This window comes from Rhagoletis pomonella, unplaced genomic scaffold (assembly GCF_013731165.1).
Source record: "Rhagoletis pomonella isolate Grant_MI unplaced genomic scaffold, Rhpom_1.0 Rhpom_scaffold_00544, whole genome shotgun sequence".
In the NCBI taxonomy this organism is placed as follows: domain Eukaryota; kingdom Metazoa; phylum Arthropoda; class Insecta; order Diptera; family Tephritidae; genus Rhagoletis; species Rhagoletis pomonella.
Window position 1 is genome coordinate 41,908 of NW_023459098.1, and position 14,975 is coordinate 56,882.

Consider the following 14,975-nt stretch of genomic DNA (forward strand, 5'->3'; position numbering starts at 1 on the left):
TTAAGGCAACGATATGTACATACATACATACATATGTACATATTTTTATATGGCTGAGTATGTATGCATCTTATGTATGTTTGCGTATGTATATTCACAACAAAAAAAATGCGACTTTTTTCAGTTTCATGGATGGATGTACAAACATACGCATGAATACATATTTAAATATGTACATATATACATATGTACATAAATCATTTGCTAAGTACATATGTATATACTTAAATTTATAGTATATTCATACATACATATTAACATACATAGTTGTAATGATTTTCTTTTGCTTTTGCGCGATCTTTTCCAATTTCTCAATTATTAATTTCTTGGAGTTCGCTCACTCTCTGCGAAAACGTCTAAAATTTGTTTATAAATTTTTCATTTCGTTGCCTCTGTGTCGGTCGAATTGAAGGTGAGTCGTCCGTCCGGTCGATTCTTTGGCCAGTCGTTGGCAAAATGAGCACATCGTATCAACGTCCTGCATTTTGGCGCGTGCCGGACTATATAAAAGACGGCGAAATTTTCGATCGCTACGTCGGTGGTCGCAGGAAAAGTTCGCTTATCACAAATACCAGTCGCCGTAATAGTACCAAAAAGCACGTACACTTCATAGATGATCCAGCTGAGGTGAACTCAACACCGTTATCACCACTACCTTCGCCCGAGGTGAGTTACAAAAGAGAGGCTCAACACTTTAGTAATGCATATATCCATATACATATGTATGTATATGTGCATACATATATACATATGTGTGTGTGTTTACTACATAAGTCAATCAGTGAGTAAGTTTTAAGGGTCGACAAAACAATTCATATCGTCACCGGAAATGCAAAAAGACGTAACAAGCTTCATCGCTGCACGGCAAAAAGTCATAAGTCATAAAAAAATTCGAAATTCACTTTTAGATTTATATGATGAATTTCATCGAATTACAACTCTCCACATCATTTTCTGAAAAAAAAATATTAGTCATGACTTTTTCCATATCAGTTGCGATGTTTTGTTATGTCCTTTTGCATTTCAGGTGACGATATGTACATTAGGGTGCCCAAGAACATACGGGTTTTTTTATACTCTCCTTTTGTTCAAAATATCATAAGCAAAATATCGATTATCGCTTTTCCATGGTATTGTGAATGTCGATTTGTCGTTCAATAGGTAACTGTGAATAGCTTTTAGTCGCTCATCCCTCTACAGCGTTTTGTTTTTAGAAGGATGAGCGACTAAACACCATTCACACTCACTTATTGAACGAGGGAACGACATTGAAAATACCATGGATAATCGATAATCGAGTAATAGTCGTTTATCTGCTACTAGTCAACACTCGCAATAGGGCTGTAAGTTTTTGATTATGGAGTACTACCCAAATATATACATATCGCTGGTCCTCGTCAATAACGACACAATTCAAAATTCAACAAACGATTGCCCTTACTACTGTTTAGTGGCTCATGTCTCTAATCTTTGTGTAATCCATGGCCAATCCTTACCAAAGTAAGTAGCAAGGATTACTAAAGTAAATAGTAAGGATTTCACATGAATTAGATAAGGACTAGAGGCATGAGCCACTTAACCGTAGTAAGGGTTATGATCCTGTTATATGAGACGAGTAGTACGTTCACGACTACGAATATTTACGTGACGAGTTGCTCCTTCACGACTGTTACGATTCGAGCCCAGAATTATTGATTTCCCCCTCAGAATGTCGCCTTCGGACTTAGTGAGTGGCTTAGAGGCGGCCCGTGTCCATCTGCAGCAAACTAACTAGACGCTGTTCTTTGAATCGCTTTTTATTTTGTAACCGCAGTTTATTTATCTATTAGTCGATAGAAATTATTCGTCACACTACTGGCGGAAAAAGAGAGTTGTTGCTAGGGTAGAAATCCGCTGTAGTTATGTAATTAAGTGAATATACAAGGTAACTACTTTAGATAAAAAATATATATAAAATGACATATAAATCTACTTGCAAAAAAAAAACAACTTCTGGGCCACCCTAATGCGCATACAACACATGTATTACTTAGGGGATCAAAATAACACACAAGAAAAATAAACTTTTTGAATAGCCGAGCTCACTAGTGTACGAGAGTAATAAGTAGAAGTACTTTGTTTACATAACGGTACACAATTGCATAAGTGTATTCACAAAAGCGTTTAAGATAGCAAGAGAATTCGATTTGTCCTCGTAACGTGCAATAAACCGCTCCAAAAATCGGTGCGCTTCGGTTCAGTGGTTCGAACCACTTAGAAAAAGCTTGCGTGCCGGTACAAGAACCGGTACACGAGTATCCCTGAACCGCGGTTCGGTTCGGTTCGGTTCAAGTGGTTCAATTTCTTAATGCTAAAGTAGGTACATATATAATTGTTACAAAAATATAACAAATCCATAATATAAAACTTAAAGGCTTTGTTCTTGAGATCAAATTTAAATATCCACAAGTAAAGTGGTGGAAAAAATAGGGACACGACATTTTATTAAGTATTGGCTATTTTGCTTTTCATTATTTAATGTTTATTATTTTTTTTTTGTAACCATGTAAACCCAATTTTTAAACTTTGTGCAAAAATTATGAATATTTTCCACAGTTTCATCTAAATTGCAAATTTTTTAATAAGAATTTCTAGGAAAAACTTTTAAGTTTTAAGTTGATTTTTAGCAATTTTCCACAGATTTATTTCCATACAAAGTATGTTTGTATGTTGGACAATTTTTTTCTATGAAAGAAAACAAAAAAACTATTTAAAATCAACGCGATCAAAGTGAAATTAGAAAAATTTTAATAAACTGTTTAACGTTTGAACGAGTGGTTAGCCTAGTCGAGTATGTGGATTAAAACAGCATACTCAGAATTTTTAATTAACCATCAAAATCTCGGCTTAATGCTGAAGACCTCATTTTCGGTAGGCTGGAGTTTACACTTGGCCTTAACTTCATACATATGTATGTACAAGTATACCTATGGTTACGGTGACCATATTTATGACAGCCGAATACGGAACAAACAATAATTTTGGAAAGTTTTTCCCTAAAACAGCATCTTTATAGTAACATCACAAATTTGTTACCCTTGACACCTGTCTGTCATATTTTATGAACTTATTAATTTAATTTACATTTTTTAACAGGTGGCAACTCTTAAAAGTAGCCTATTTTCCAATCTAGGTCATAAACTATCTGTGTTCGAAAGTCCAGGGAAATCCGTTCAGTCGTGATGTAACCCCAAACATTCAAACATACAAACTTTCACATTTACATATAATAGCTCCTCGCTCATGTTAAGTAGCATTTCAGGTGTAAAGTTGCTACGTATCAATCTATTTGGTTTTTAATTTTTTTCTGATAAGACAAGGATGCACCGAAATTTTTCGTTGTTTTCATAAATTAAGAAACAACAACTGCATATCCGTTGCATTTAATTTCGAAGTTCTCACAAAACAACTATATACCCACCTGTGCACAAACACAAATACATATATATGTATGTACTTAAATACATATGTGATTCATGGGATTACTTAGAGTGTAATTTAAATGAGTGTAAAAAATCGGGTGTTAGTCAGTTGCTGTGAATTCGAGAAGATTTGGGTCGTTCGATGCACCGATCACTAGAATGCAAAGGTATTTAGAAATCAAAGGAAATACACATGCGTATACATACATATGTATGTACATTAGGGTGGTCCAAAATAAGTAAAGTCGGTATTTCAATGCTCTCACCCCCCCCTCCCCCCCTTGCATTGCTCTATAAAAAAAAATATACCCTAATTTTTTTATTTTGAAATCAAAAAAAATATTTTGTGGTCCCTCAAAACGCTCAAAGTTCTGCATGTATTTTATATGGGAAAAAACAACTTTTTGTAGAAATGGTATAGAATTCTTGAAAAACGATGGTTCTCTTTAGGAGACTTCCCATAACAACACCCAATTGTTTCTTTAACCATTTTTTAATATTAAATATTTTTTAGTTATTCCCCATTTAATTTTCTGGCAATTTCTGAGGGTTTTGGCGAACTTATAAAATATTGTTACTATGCAAAAACGGTTATATAACTAATTGGCTGTTATTATTGGAATCTCCTGAAGAGAGTTCGGAGTTTTCCGATTGAAAAATATTGATTTTCAAGAATTCTATACCACTTCTACGAAAAGTTGTTTCCTCCCCATATAAATTGCATGAACAACTTTGAGCGACCTCTAAATATTTTTTAAATTTTAAAATAAAAAATAGGGGTATATATATCTCGGTATAGAGCAATCCTATGGGGTGAGAGCATAAAAATTCCGGCACTACTTTTTCACATGCATTTTTGGACCACACTAATGTACATACATACACACAAATTGAATGATCTTTACGGCAATTGGCACTATTATCTTGTCGTTTCGTGCTTGATTTAGTTTATATATTTATTTATAGATGGATTTTTTTCTTAGTCGTAATCCCAGCTGCATTCTTGTTAGTCCAGTGCTGTAGAAATATGTATAAATAAAACAAATTTTATTGCCATCGAAATCGAATGAAAATTCGTTACGTAGTAGTGTCTTACATTTGACCAAATACCAAATCAAAGACGTAAATGCATTCTTATGTTCATCCCAGTGCATACGTGAAGTATACGCTCTGTTGTACATATGTACGTACATACATACATACATACATGCCAGAGCACTGTACGATTACGTTACATATGGGTATTTCCATTATGTCGAGCGTGACCCATTGTACACATTCAAACTGAAAAAAAAAAACGTAATCTAAAACCTTTTTTATTTTGACAATAGGCTTAACTTATAGTTCTTAATTATCCCTATAATTGGTGCAAAAGTTGATTTTGGCCAATTTTCCGTTTTCAAGATAATTACAAAAAACCAAGGGGCATTCGCGCGAAACAAAAACATAAGTGTTTTTCGTGGCCAACAATTCAAATGTCGATTTCAGCGAAACCTGAGGAAATATTTCAATGTGACTAGTTTTAGAATGTTGTGCATTGATGTCTCTTGAAAATGGTTTTGATTTTACCCACAAATTGTTTATATTTTCTTAAAATTTAATTTTAATCACTGCCGCACGGGACATGTCGCGCGGGCGTTTTTTTTTCTATCGTGGTATTTTTGTTAAAATTGCTTTTAAACGAATTTTTGACGCAAATAAAACATGAATGTTATGCCGAATATACTTTATATTTTGACTTCGGCGCCAATTCGAGGTACAGTTTTTGGAAATCTATGACTTATTATGTTTCAACTGCATACGCTAATTTTGCACTAAATCTGGCCATAAATACGGTTTTTTGAAATATCTCGACCGTGGCGCCACCTGGCGACCCTGGCGCATGTCGAAATCGTGAAAGAGTAGCCATGTAAGCGTCGACATCGTTGCATTATATGTTTACTAGTAGTTAGCAGTGCGCAGTACCATTCAATAGGCCTGGGTTCCGATCAACATCTAATAATAAAACAAAAATAATAAAGGTTTTTCCAATAGCGGTCGCCCCTCGGCAGACAGTCGCAAACTCCCGAGTGTATTTGTGCCATGAAAAACAGCTTCCCATAAAAATAAAATCGCTGTTCGCCGTCGGCGTAAAACGGTGGATGCCTAGATCAAGAAGCACGCCACAAATCAGAGGAGATGCTCGGCCAACCATTAAAAATGTGTAAGCGCCAGTCTATTATTAGTTGTTATTAGCCCTGTTCGCGTACGCACTATCCAGTAAATCCAGTACTAATTTTACTGGTTTTTTACTGGATGTCGTTTTCGTACGCAAAAACTTGCAAGAAAATAGCAAAAGAGGGGTAATTGAGAGAGCAAAAATGACAGCTGAACTTGCAAGTTTTACTGGATTTTTACTGGATAAATTTTTACTAGCAACTATTTGCTAGTAAGAAAAACAGCTGATGGCATGATGCTGATTGTAATTCATATTAACAAAATAATTGTGTGTGGTGCTTTTAGAGTGGCAATTGACAAAGTAAACCTATTTAAATATATAATAAGATGGAGAATACTAGTTTTCTAAGAAAATTGCATCGGAAAATAACAAATTAATCAGCTGTTCATAAAACTAGCAACTTTTTGCTGGTTTTGCGTTTTCGTACTTTCTTGCATATTTCACTTATTGGGAGTAAATATTGGCTTACTCTCCGAAATTTGGTTACTGGCAAGTTACTGGATATTTTTTGCTGGAGAATACGAAAACACTACTATTATCATGTAATCGTGCAGTGCTCTAATATATTATGTACATACATTCATACTTATGTACATATTTTATAACATTGAGGAGCATACCATAACACAGTGCTGGACTCATGATTTGATACCTCCTGCAATTGTTCTTTCAGTAGAAGAAAAACTAGTGACAATAATGTAATCAACATCAAATATATGTACATATTTCAAAACAAGAATTTTGAGTGCTTTACACAGCTCTTGGTACATACATTCTGATTTTGGTTTATTGCGTTCCTGCGCGGCCTTTTTTTTTAAATATATTTTTTTCTTTTGCGAAACTCAACTCATAGAGATTGATATAAAATGCTATGCCACATGCACAAAGCGATTATTTCATGTACAAGTGGCATTTAAAAATATCCTCAATTGCGTTACTTCGTTTAGTTCGATTTTTCGGACAGTGCGCTCTGGCGCTAAACATCTGGTTTATAAATTTAATTGGAATTTTATTACACTTGTACGAGTAGATATAAATATTCAGTATTGCGTTAACTTTGATCAATGAGATATTATAAAGACGACCTTGAATTACGTTTCACTTGCAACATTTCACTCTTGGCTACAATTTATTTACATAAATGTCTTGTAGTTGGACATGGCGGCCAATTTAATAAACACTTTTCATTTCGAAAAAATTTACATATACATATATGTATGTATGTATGTATGAACTCGTAAAACAACGTATGTACATATGTGGTAAATTTGTTCGTTGTTTTATTTCTGCAAATCAAAAATTTAACGACGTTTTCCATACATACATACATACTTACGCTTGTACGAGGTCAGATCGTTAAATGCCTCAACTGCCAAATATTGTGCGGCGCAATCGATAAACTAAGTACGTACTCGAACATACATATTGTATGTATGTATTTGGTTTATTCTACGAAAATATATGCCCCCCCCATATATTTACCCCTAGGGCAGTTAGAAATCCTTAAATGTAGGGGGAAAGCCTCTGATCTGGCAACACTGGCAAGTTGTGTGTCGAGGATTTGATAGCTAAAATATTGAGCATTTAAGGGCATTATTTAGATATATTTATCTAAATGTAATTCAAAGGAATGTCTGCAATGAACCAATCCCTTTGATGAAACACAAATCGAATGCCCTTAGAAAGTGAGACTCTTTTTGATCGACTTAAAAGGTTATTTCGATTTTTTTCTGATAACGCAAATTGAACAATCTTCATCTACCAAAATGAAATAATAAAAACCTAGAAGAGGGAAATATTTGTTTTAAAAAAGACTCAAAGCTCAGTTAGTCAAGACTTAACTTAATTTTACTTACCGCAAGAAATCATCAATGATTACTCAAAGCGTCAACTTTTCTTTTTCAGCTGTTTGACAGTTTACCGCCTAAAATGTCACATCAAAAAAAAAAAAATGCATGAAAAAAATATGTTTGCGTTCATTTATGTTTGAGAGATACAATGACGTGACGATCTGGCAAGCCTCGATTCTCTCACCGCTCTTAATTTCCGTAAGGCCCTAATTTAAGAATCTAAAATCTACAGGTTCTTAAGTTGCTTACGGTAAGTTAAGTTTTAACTAACGGAAATTAAGTCTAGACTAGCTGAGCTTTAAGTAATAGCTGCGAAAGGCTTAAATAAGTCGAAATATGGCAGGAACAAGTTATCGAGGTGAATGAATACGCTGCCTTTTATGGCGGTTGCCTTGACTGAGTGGTTAGAGACGCGTACTGATGTTCTGTATGACCTAAGTTCGATTTCTGGTTCGAGAAAAATATAGACAAAAACAACAATTTGGTGGACATATAATTAATGTGAAAGGCAAATAGCTCTATCAGTTTGCCCTCGTATATGTATATGCATGTATCTACATGTAGTATATGTATGTACACAGTGCATAAATATATCATTGTAAATTAAATGTTTTGCGATGTTTCTTATTCTAAACTCTTGTGCGAGCGGGACCTACGCTGGCGGGGATGCTGTTATTACATTTTCGACTATTGTTCTTTCTTTGTGGTTTAACCCAGTGGGAAAATCGGAATGCATTCCTTTTTTTCTTACTGTATGATTAATAATTCAATTTTTTAACCGTTAATCGTCGATTGTCATTACGATGAAGTAATTTTAATCATTAATCGTTAATCCAATTAAAATGAAAACCTGATTAAGTGGCCTAGTTTGTCCGAATTTGAAACCAAACAACAGTTATAGTTATTATATTGTGGAAGAAGTACCTAGCCATACCCGATTAACTGGCCTTGTGTGCGCGGGAAAATTCCAGCATAAATTAATTAATAACCAAACCTACTTAATAAAATTGAGGGTTAATGATTAAAAATTATTATTTTTTTATCGATTAACTGTTCAATTAGATTAAAATTAATCATGATAGACTGTAATCGGATTGAATTAAATCGAATTAATTAATTGTTTTAAAAATCAATCGATTAGTGCCAATGCTGCACAATAGGCCAGAAGACTGAAAAGAGGCCAAAAATCAATGTTATTTAAAAGTTTAAAACAATAAACTTATTTAATCTAGTTACCTTGAAGTATGCAAAAACAAAAAATTATGACATTTGAAACATATGTACATTAATAAAAGTCGAACGTTTGTTCGTCTATGAACATGCACGTTACACGGCGTATGAGTAACTTTTCTTTCTGGTCATATCTATACAAATTTAGTATAAAGGAGAATCTCAAAAACTACTGAACGGATTTGGACGAGATTTTCATTCATATATATTCTGTATCGACAGGAGAGTGACCTTTTGCATTTGGAATTTCTATAGGGTTGCCACCTGTCTAAAGAATTAAAAGATCCGCACAGTTTGTGGGATTACAAACAAGTAAGTGTCAAATGAAACGGTTTGGCCTCTAAATATTTAATGTTTTATTTTTTTGAGTAGGGTTTACAACTCTTAAGAAAATTACTATATTCAATCTTAATAAGCGAAGGTATCAGTTCTGCGCCGTCACCTTCAAAGTCTTTTCAGACTTAGCCTCTAGATGTGCAATAATGTATTATTTTTTCGAGTAGGGTTGCCAACTATTTAAAATTTATAAGATATTCACCGTTTGTTGGATAAAATAATGGCATACCAAATGAACGGGCATAGCCTTCCTTACATAGTGTAAAGCAAAGTCCAGATTTTTTGACCAAGATTTTGTTAATATAATCATCTTTGGTACCTAGAAATTCTATAGGGTTGGCCCCTGTATAAAAAGTTATTCCGTTCGTTGAATTATCAAACATGAGATGTCAAATGAAAGGGATTTGCCTCTAGATGTTCAGTAATGTATTAGTAGTTAGTTCAGTGGACTTAAAATCAGGTACGAAGTGAAATTATAATTATTAATTTTAATTAAATAATTAAAATGATAGCCTTAGTTGATAAATAGGTAATTGTACTCAAAAACATGTTAGTGTTAAAGCTTGTTCAAACACCTTTCGTTTGACACCTATATTGTAATATTAAATAAGCATACATTTTTTTTTTAATAAACGTTATTGTAACTTTTTAGAAATATATAATTTTTTAACAATTATAAATTTTCATGTATCTGGCAACCCTGTTCTTAGATTTTTTCACCAGAAACTTTCTACAACAAATACCAAGTAGTATGGGAGAAAATAGAGTAAACCCGTTGAGTTGTTTATATGTATAAACTTTATACTATAAAGATACTAAAACTTCGAAAAATTCAAAATATGTGCCTTTCACGTATTTTTCATAATTTTTGTACACCTGGTACTTTTCGATATACCACGTATTTTGATACCTTAGATAATAAGCTATATCATAAAAGCCATTCTTTCTGACTTTTTTTTCATGTTTAAATAGTAAAGCAAAAATTTTGGCCACTTTTTCTCTCTTCTGACCCACTGTGCACCGGTTTGAACCCGTGACCAACAAGTTCGGCTACAGCAGCTGTTCAGATAACGTGAAAAAAGATATACTTAAGTTAGCCCTCAAACTTTTTGTTTTGTTTGTAGCTTCAAAACTACCTATTATCCGCTCGCTTACATTGCCATGCATCTTTTCGTTCAACCGTAGTTGTTAATCTCTGCTTGGTAGAAAAAGGTAATGCATTCCCCATTTTTCCACTGGGTTAAGCCACATGCGGCTGCCCCTAGTTACCTAGTTACCCACGGGGATATTCCGTTCGTCGTGGATCGTTTACCTTTGAAGATAATCAGGTATTGGTAAATGGCTACGGGAAAACTAAAACTTATACATACACACATGGCTAAATACATACATATGTACATAAATTTATTAGTATTTTTTTTTATTCATTTCCGTTTTCCACTCGCGTTTCGCGCTTAATTCCTCTTAGTTAGTGGTATATATTTTGGCTGTTTTTATGATTTTAACAATTCTTTTGTAAATACAATGAAAGTTTAAATAAATAAAAATTGTAACTGAAAAAAAAAACCAAACGAATCGTAAAAGCATCAATAAAACGGAAAAAATAAAGAACCATCACTAAAAGGCACCGAAAACTTGTGGTGGCCACAAGAGGACAACTAAGAAGAAGGGGACAAGCCGGGGGAGAGGGCCCAAGATGGATGGATTGCAAAAACGTCGAATGAAATAAGGAAAAAAAAGCATTTCGGCTTCCGCCGCAAATTCGATTCGATGTTTGTGGCGCATTTAAAATTAGTGCTTGAGCAACTTTCAGCGCGATCAAATCGTCTGCGAATTTTCAGTGTAATCGGCTTGTTGCAACACCGCCGCAAACCGCCCGAGCGCCCGAGCGCCGTGCCACAGCTAGACAAACAGAACGTAGCCGCCGTCTGCGTATCCACATTGCCTCGAAAGATACAAAGCATACCGTCACGGTGTCAGTGGAGCAGCGTTAGAAGTCCACTTGCCTCCTCGATGGCCGTGCGTTTCTGTTAACGCGAGTGCGCTGTGATTTTTTCTTTTTGTATTTGCCTTTACGACGAACCAGTTTTTTGCGAAGTGTCCTGTTTTTGTGTTCGATTGAAAAAGTAGTTGGCTTCGTCGTCGTCGTCGACGTTATTTTCACCTTAAGGAAGCTGCTTTTCGTGGCAAGCGATGAGCCCGAAACTACATGAATTCACCGTAGTTCTGCAACGAGATGGTCCCAATACACCCTGGGGCATTCGTCTGGTCGGCGGCAACGATCTGGATACTCCGCTCATCATAACCAGGGTAACAAAAGGCGACAAAATAAGTCGTCCACCCCTAGCACAAGTACCATCAGCTCTGTGATTACCTCCTTTCATGAGAATATTTATTATGTAATATGATCTTAAGACCATTGACTGTGCTGTGCGACTCTGCAACATATGAAGGCCAAAAACCAAAAAATATAGAAAAAGTAAAAATGCAAAAATAAACAACAAAAAAAAAATGGCAAAAGACCTCGGACTGTTTTGGCAGCCAAGTGCCAATTGTTTTGTGTCTTTGAGTGTGGCGGGGTGCATTCTGCAGCCAGTGGCGGTGTGCAAGCAGATTAAAACAAACAAAGAACTGCGCAAGCAAAACAAGTAACAGGCGCAAAGAAAAAAAAAACTGTGTTATTGTAAATTGGGTAGGCATCCACTTGCCACTCGGTGCAATTGGGGAAAACGATGCAAGTTCAGATTAAAAAATTCAATTTCCCAATATTTGTTTTATTTATATTTTTTTGTTCTATTCTATGATATATTTATTTGGCACCATTTCCCAATTCCGAAGAAAATTGCGCGCATCGTTACTGTTGAAACTTGTTTTTTTTTTTATCGGCAGATAATTTGCATTTCTTTGTTATTCAGTTTAAGATACATAGAATACCGTTATTTATAAGTTGAATGAAATGGCCATTCAAAAAATACTTATCGCTCATAATCGCCTTGGTATTTTGCTGTCTTCTTAGGCTGGGAGTAACAGTTTTGTGATACAAACATACATGGGCGTACGGAGGTATGGGCTAAGGGGGGCGCAAAAAAAAAACAAACAAAATGAAATCATCACTAAAACAATTTATCGATTTGCAGAAGACCCTCGAAGACTATTGTTAAAATAAACAAAGCATTTTTTAACAAAATAAAATACCGACTTGAATTCTCATATAAAAATTTAGATTTAATTTCTTTATGATCCAATGATCGCATCTAAACCAAATTAGTATGGGACCTCTCCTGAGACACCCGAAATAGAATTATCGAAATCGGTTAATGGGGTCCAAAGTTATGCGGTAATATACATAAAAAAAAATAATCCGATTAATTGATAACCTCTCCTTTTTTTGAAGTTGGTTAAAAAGAGAAAAATTATTGAGGTAAATTATTATAAATTTTTAATAGTTATATTTTAACATTTCTAATAAAATTTTTATAAAAAACATATCAGCACCCCAATTATTTTACATTATTTATCACTCTTTTCACTTTATCAGTAATAATATTTAACTATTTTTTTAAACAAGCAAACAAATAAATTGGCTGTAATGGCGAACAGAAAAGTGTTACCAGATGTTCGAAAATTAAATGCACAAAAATGAAGGGATGTTCAACAATCTATCTACTTTTGTTTCGTATTGATCTCGATAACATTAGGGAATAAAGGGAGTATTTTTATTAAAAATTTTAATTTGAAATATGGTATACTTTGCAAATTTTCAAAATATGCGTAAACTGATTACTCTTATTCTGCAAAAGGTGTTCAGCCACTCTTCTTCGGCAACACAGAAATGAGAATTCTACTTAGTGAGGGTTATACTCCCTAAGCGCGGTGTTCTGCCTAGAGTCCGACCGATTCCCAATTTTTGGCCGATGCCGATTCCTTAAAAAAAACTACCTAAATATAAATTCATTCAAGAAGAAATGCTTTTAATAAATTTTAATAATAACAAAAGATCAAATGACTAAATAACATTACAAAAACAATAGTCATCCAAGAATCTATTCACTTATTTGTGTAAATACGTAAATATGTTTTAAAAAATAGTAGATCACTTATACATATCATTGCAATACTTTGCTCTATAGTCTTTTTCTTATTCAAGTCCTTTATTATACTAAAAAAAAATTAAAAAAATTCAAAATATAAAAGCTGACTAAACAGTTCCCAACTTTGATGAAAATTTGTTAAAATTTGTCGAATTTTTATAAATGATCCTTTAAAGAAAGAAAAATAGCCAAAACTTGCTAAAATGTGTCTTCCCTATTTACATTCTCGCCACCGTACATCATAAAAACGCAACCTGAGAACACATTTATGACAGGAAAACTCAGATGCATTGATATTTTAAGATTTAAAGGAATTAAAAAAGTAAAAAATGAATAACATGGAATGAAGTGCAAAAAAAAATTAAAACAGCCGATGCCGATGCCGATTCTTTTGGCCGATACTAGCCGATGCCGATGCCGATTAATCGGTCGGACTCTAGTTCAGCTCCTCTTCTTCGGCAACTTTTTTTCTGCCGGAATATTTAGTTGAATTTTCTGAATAAATGTGTGTGTATGTATTTACTATGGTGTTCTTTGGTAAAACGATCTCCAGAAAATTGAAATGACTTTTGTTTCCTCCAATCAAAGCCATGAATATAAAACTTTCGATAGCAAGTGCTTCCCACAAATTACTATTTTTGCAAACACATATGAATACATCGTCCACGAAAGTGATTCTTTTCAATCTGTGATAATTATGAACAAAAATAGACGTTCATGTGTATGAATTTTTAAATGAAATCAATTAGGTTTGCACAATTTGCATTTGCACTTTCAGTCAATCGAAAAACTAGAAATTGAAGGCCACGTCCATGATTTAATGAGCCCCAAAAATACCACTCGCAATGGGGACAGATTGTGTGCGACATTTCATATTTGATTTGACATCCATTTACATTTTTAAGCTAAATTCGGTTGAACATTGAATGTGATTTATTTTGATTCATAATCTGATAAAATGTTATAAATATTTACACACGATCTCAAGTCAATTTTTATAGATTTATGGCCTTATTCTTATGACATACATCTGTATGTAAATTCTTATAGGCTGGTAACGAAAAATATTTTCCCGTGATAAATACAATGGCAGAATTTCCACAAATTTTCATAGCTGAATTGCTGAATAACAAACACAAAAACAATTTTCCGGTTACAAAATCATCGGTGACGTGCAGAATAGACCTGTTAATGTGTCTTAATTCAAACTTCTTTTAAAAGTTCACAGCGTCGTTTCGGCTCATTACACTGTGCGACAGCTTAAATCGGCATTGAGTAAAATCAAATGCAAGTGATAGTTTTAGGTGTTAATAATACTACGTTAATGGCTCAAATATGGTGGATATCCTTAATCGAATCCTTGCACACAATTTATTGTTTAATTAGGTTAAGTTCTTCAAAAATATTCTTAGAAAATATTCAAATAAGAGTTTCTGATACGAGGAATTCATTTTTGAAGTTTGTTTCTTTATTAGCTCTGCGCTAGATGTCGCTGTAGGCCAATTTTATTAAATGTCATTGCGATTTTGTCGCATTGTGTTAATGATAACTAGGACTTAACTTTTTATAAAAATCACCAATATTTTTGCCAGTATCACAACGATCCAGTAGCACATTTCAAGGCTATTGTGCACCCTGTATTGGTTATAGTAGAAAACTGAAAGATGATATAGATATTACAACTGAGGCCATTAGGGCCAGAGGAGCATATCTCCAAAAAAATTTTTTTTAGTAATATGAGAAAGAAGGATCTATACAAAAAAGGCGGTCTTTTACTAAAATGTTCTTT

General features: G+C 34.0%; 1 protein-coding gene across 3 annotated transcripts in view; it reads left to right on the top strand.

Moving 5' to 3' along the window:
• Positions 1-368: 368 nt before the first annotated feature.
• LOC118751118 (PDZ and LIM domain protein 4-like) overlaps positions 369-14,975 on the top strand; it is a 31,938-nt gene continuing 17,331 nt past the window's right edge. Inside the window, exon 1 of one of the 3 annotated variants that reach the window (XM_036485888.1) lies at positions 369-666. In XM_036485888.1, the coding sequence (XP_036341781.1) occupies positions 457-666 (210 nt within the window). In that variant the 5' untranslated portion in view covers positions 369-456. Of the gene's footprint in view, positions 667-10,940; positions 11,406-14,975 lie in introns of those variants that run through there. The other 2 variants (XM_036485886.1, XM_036485887.1) reach the window with 2 other exon arrangements.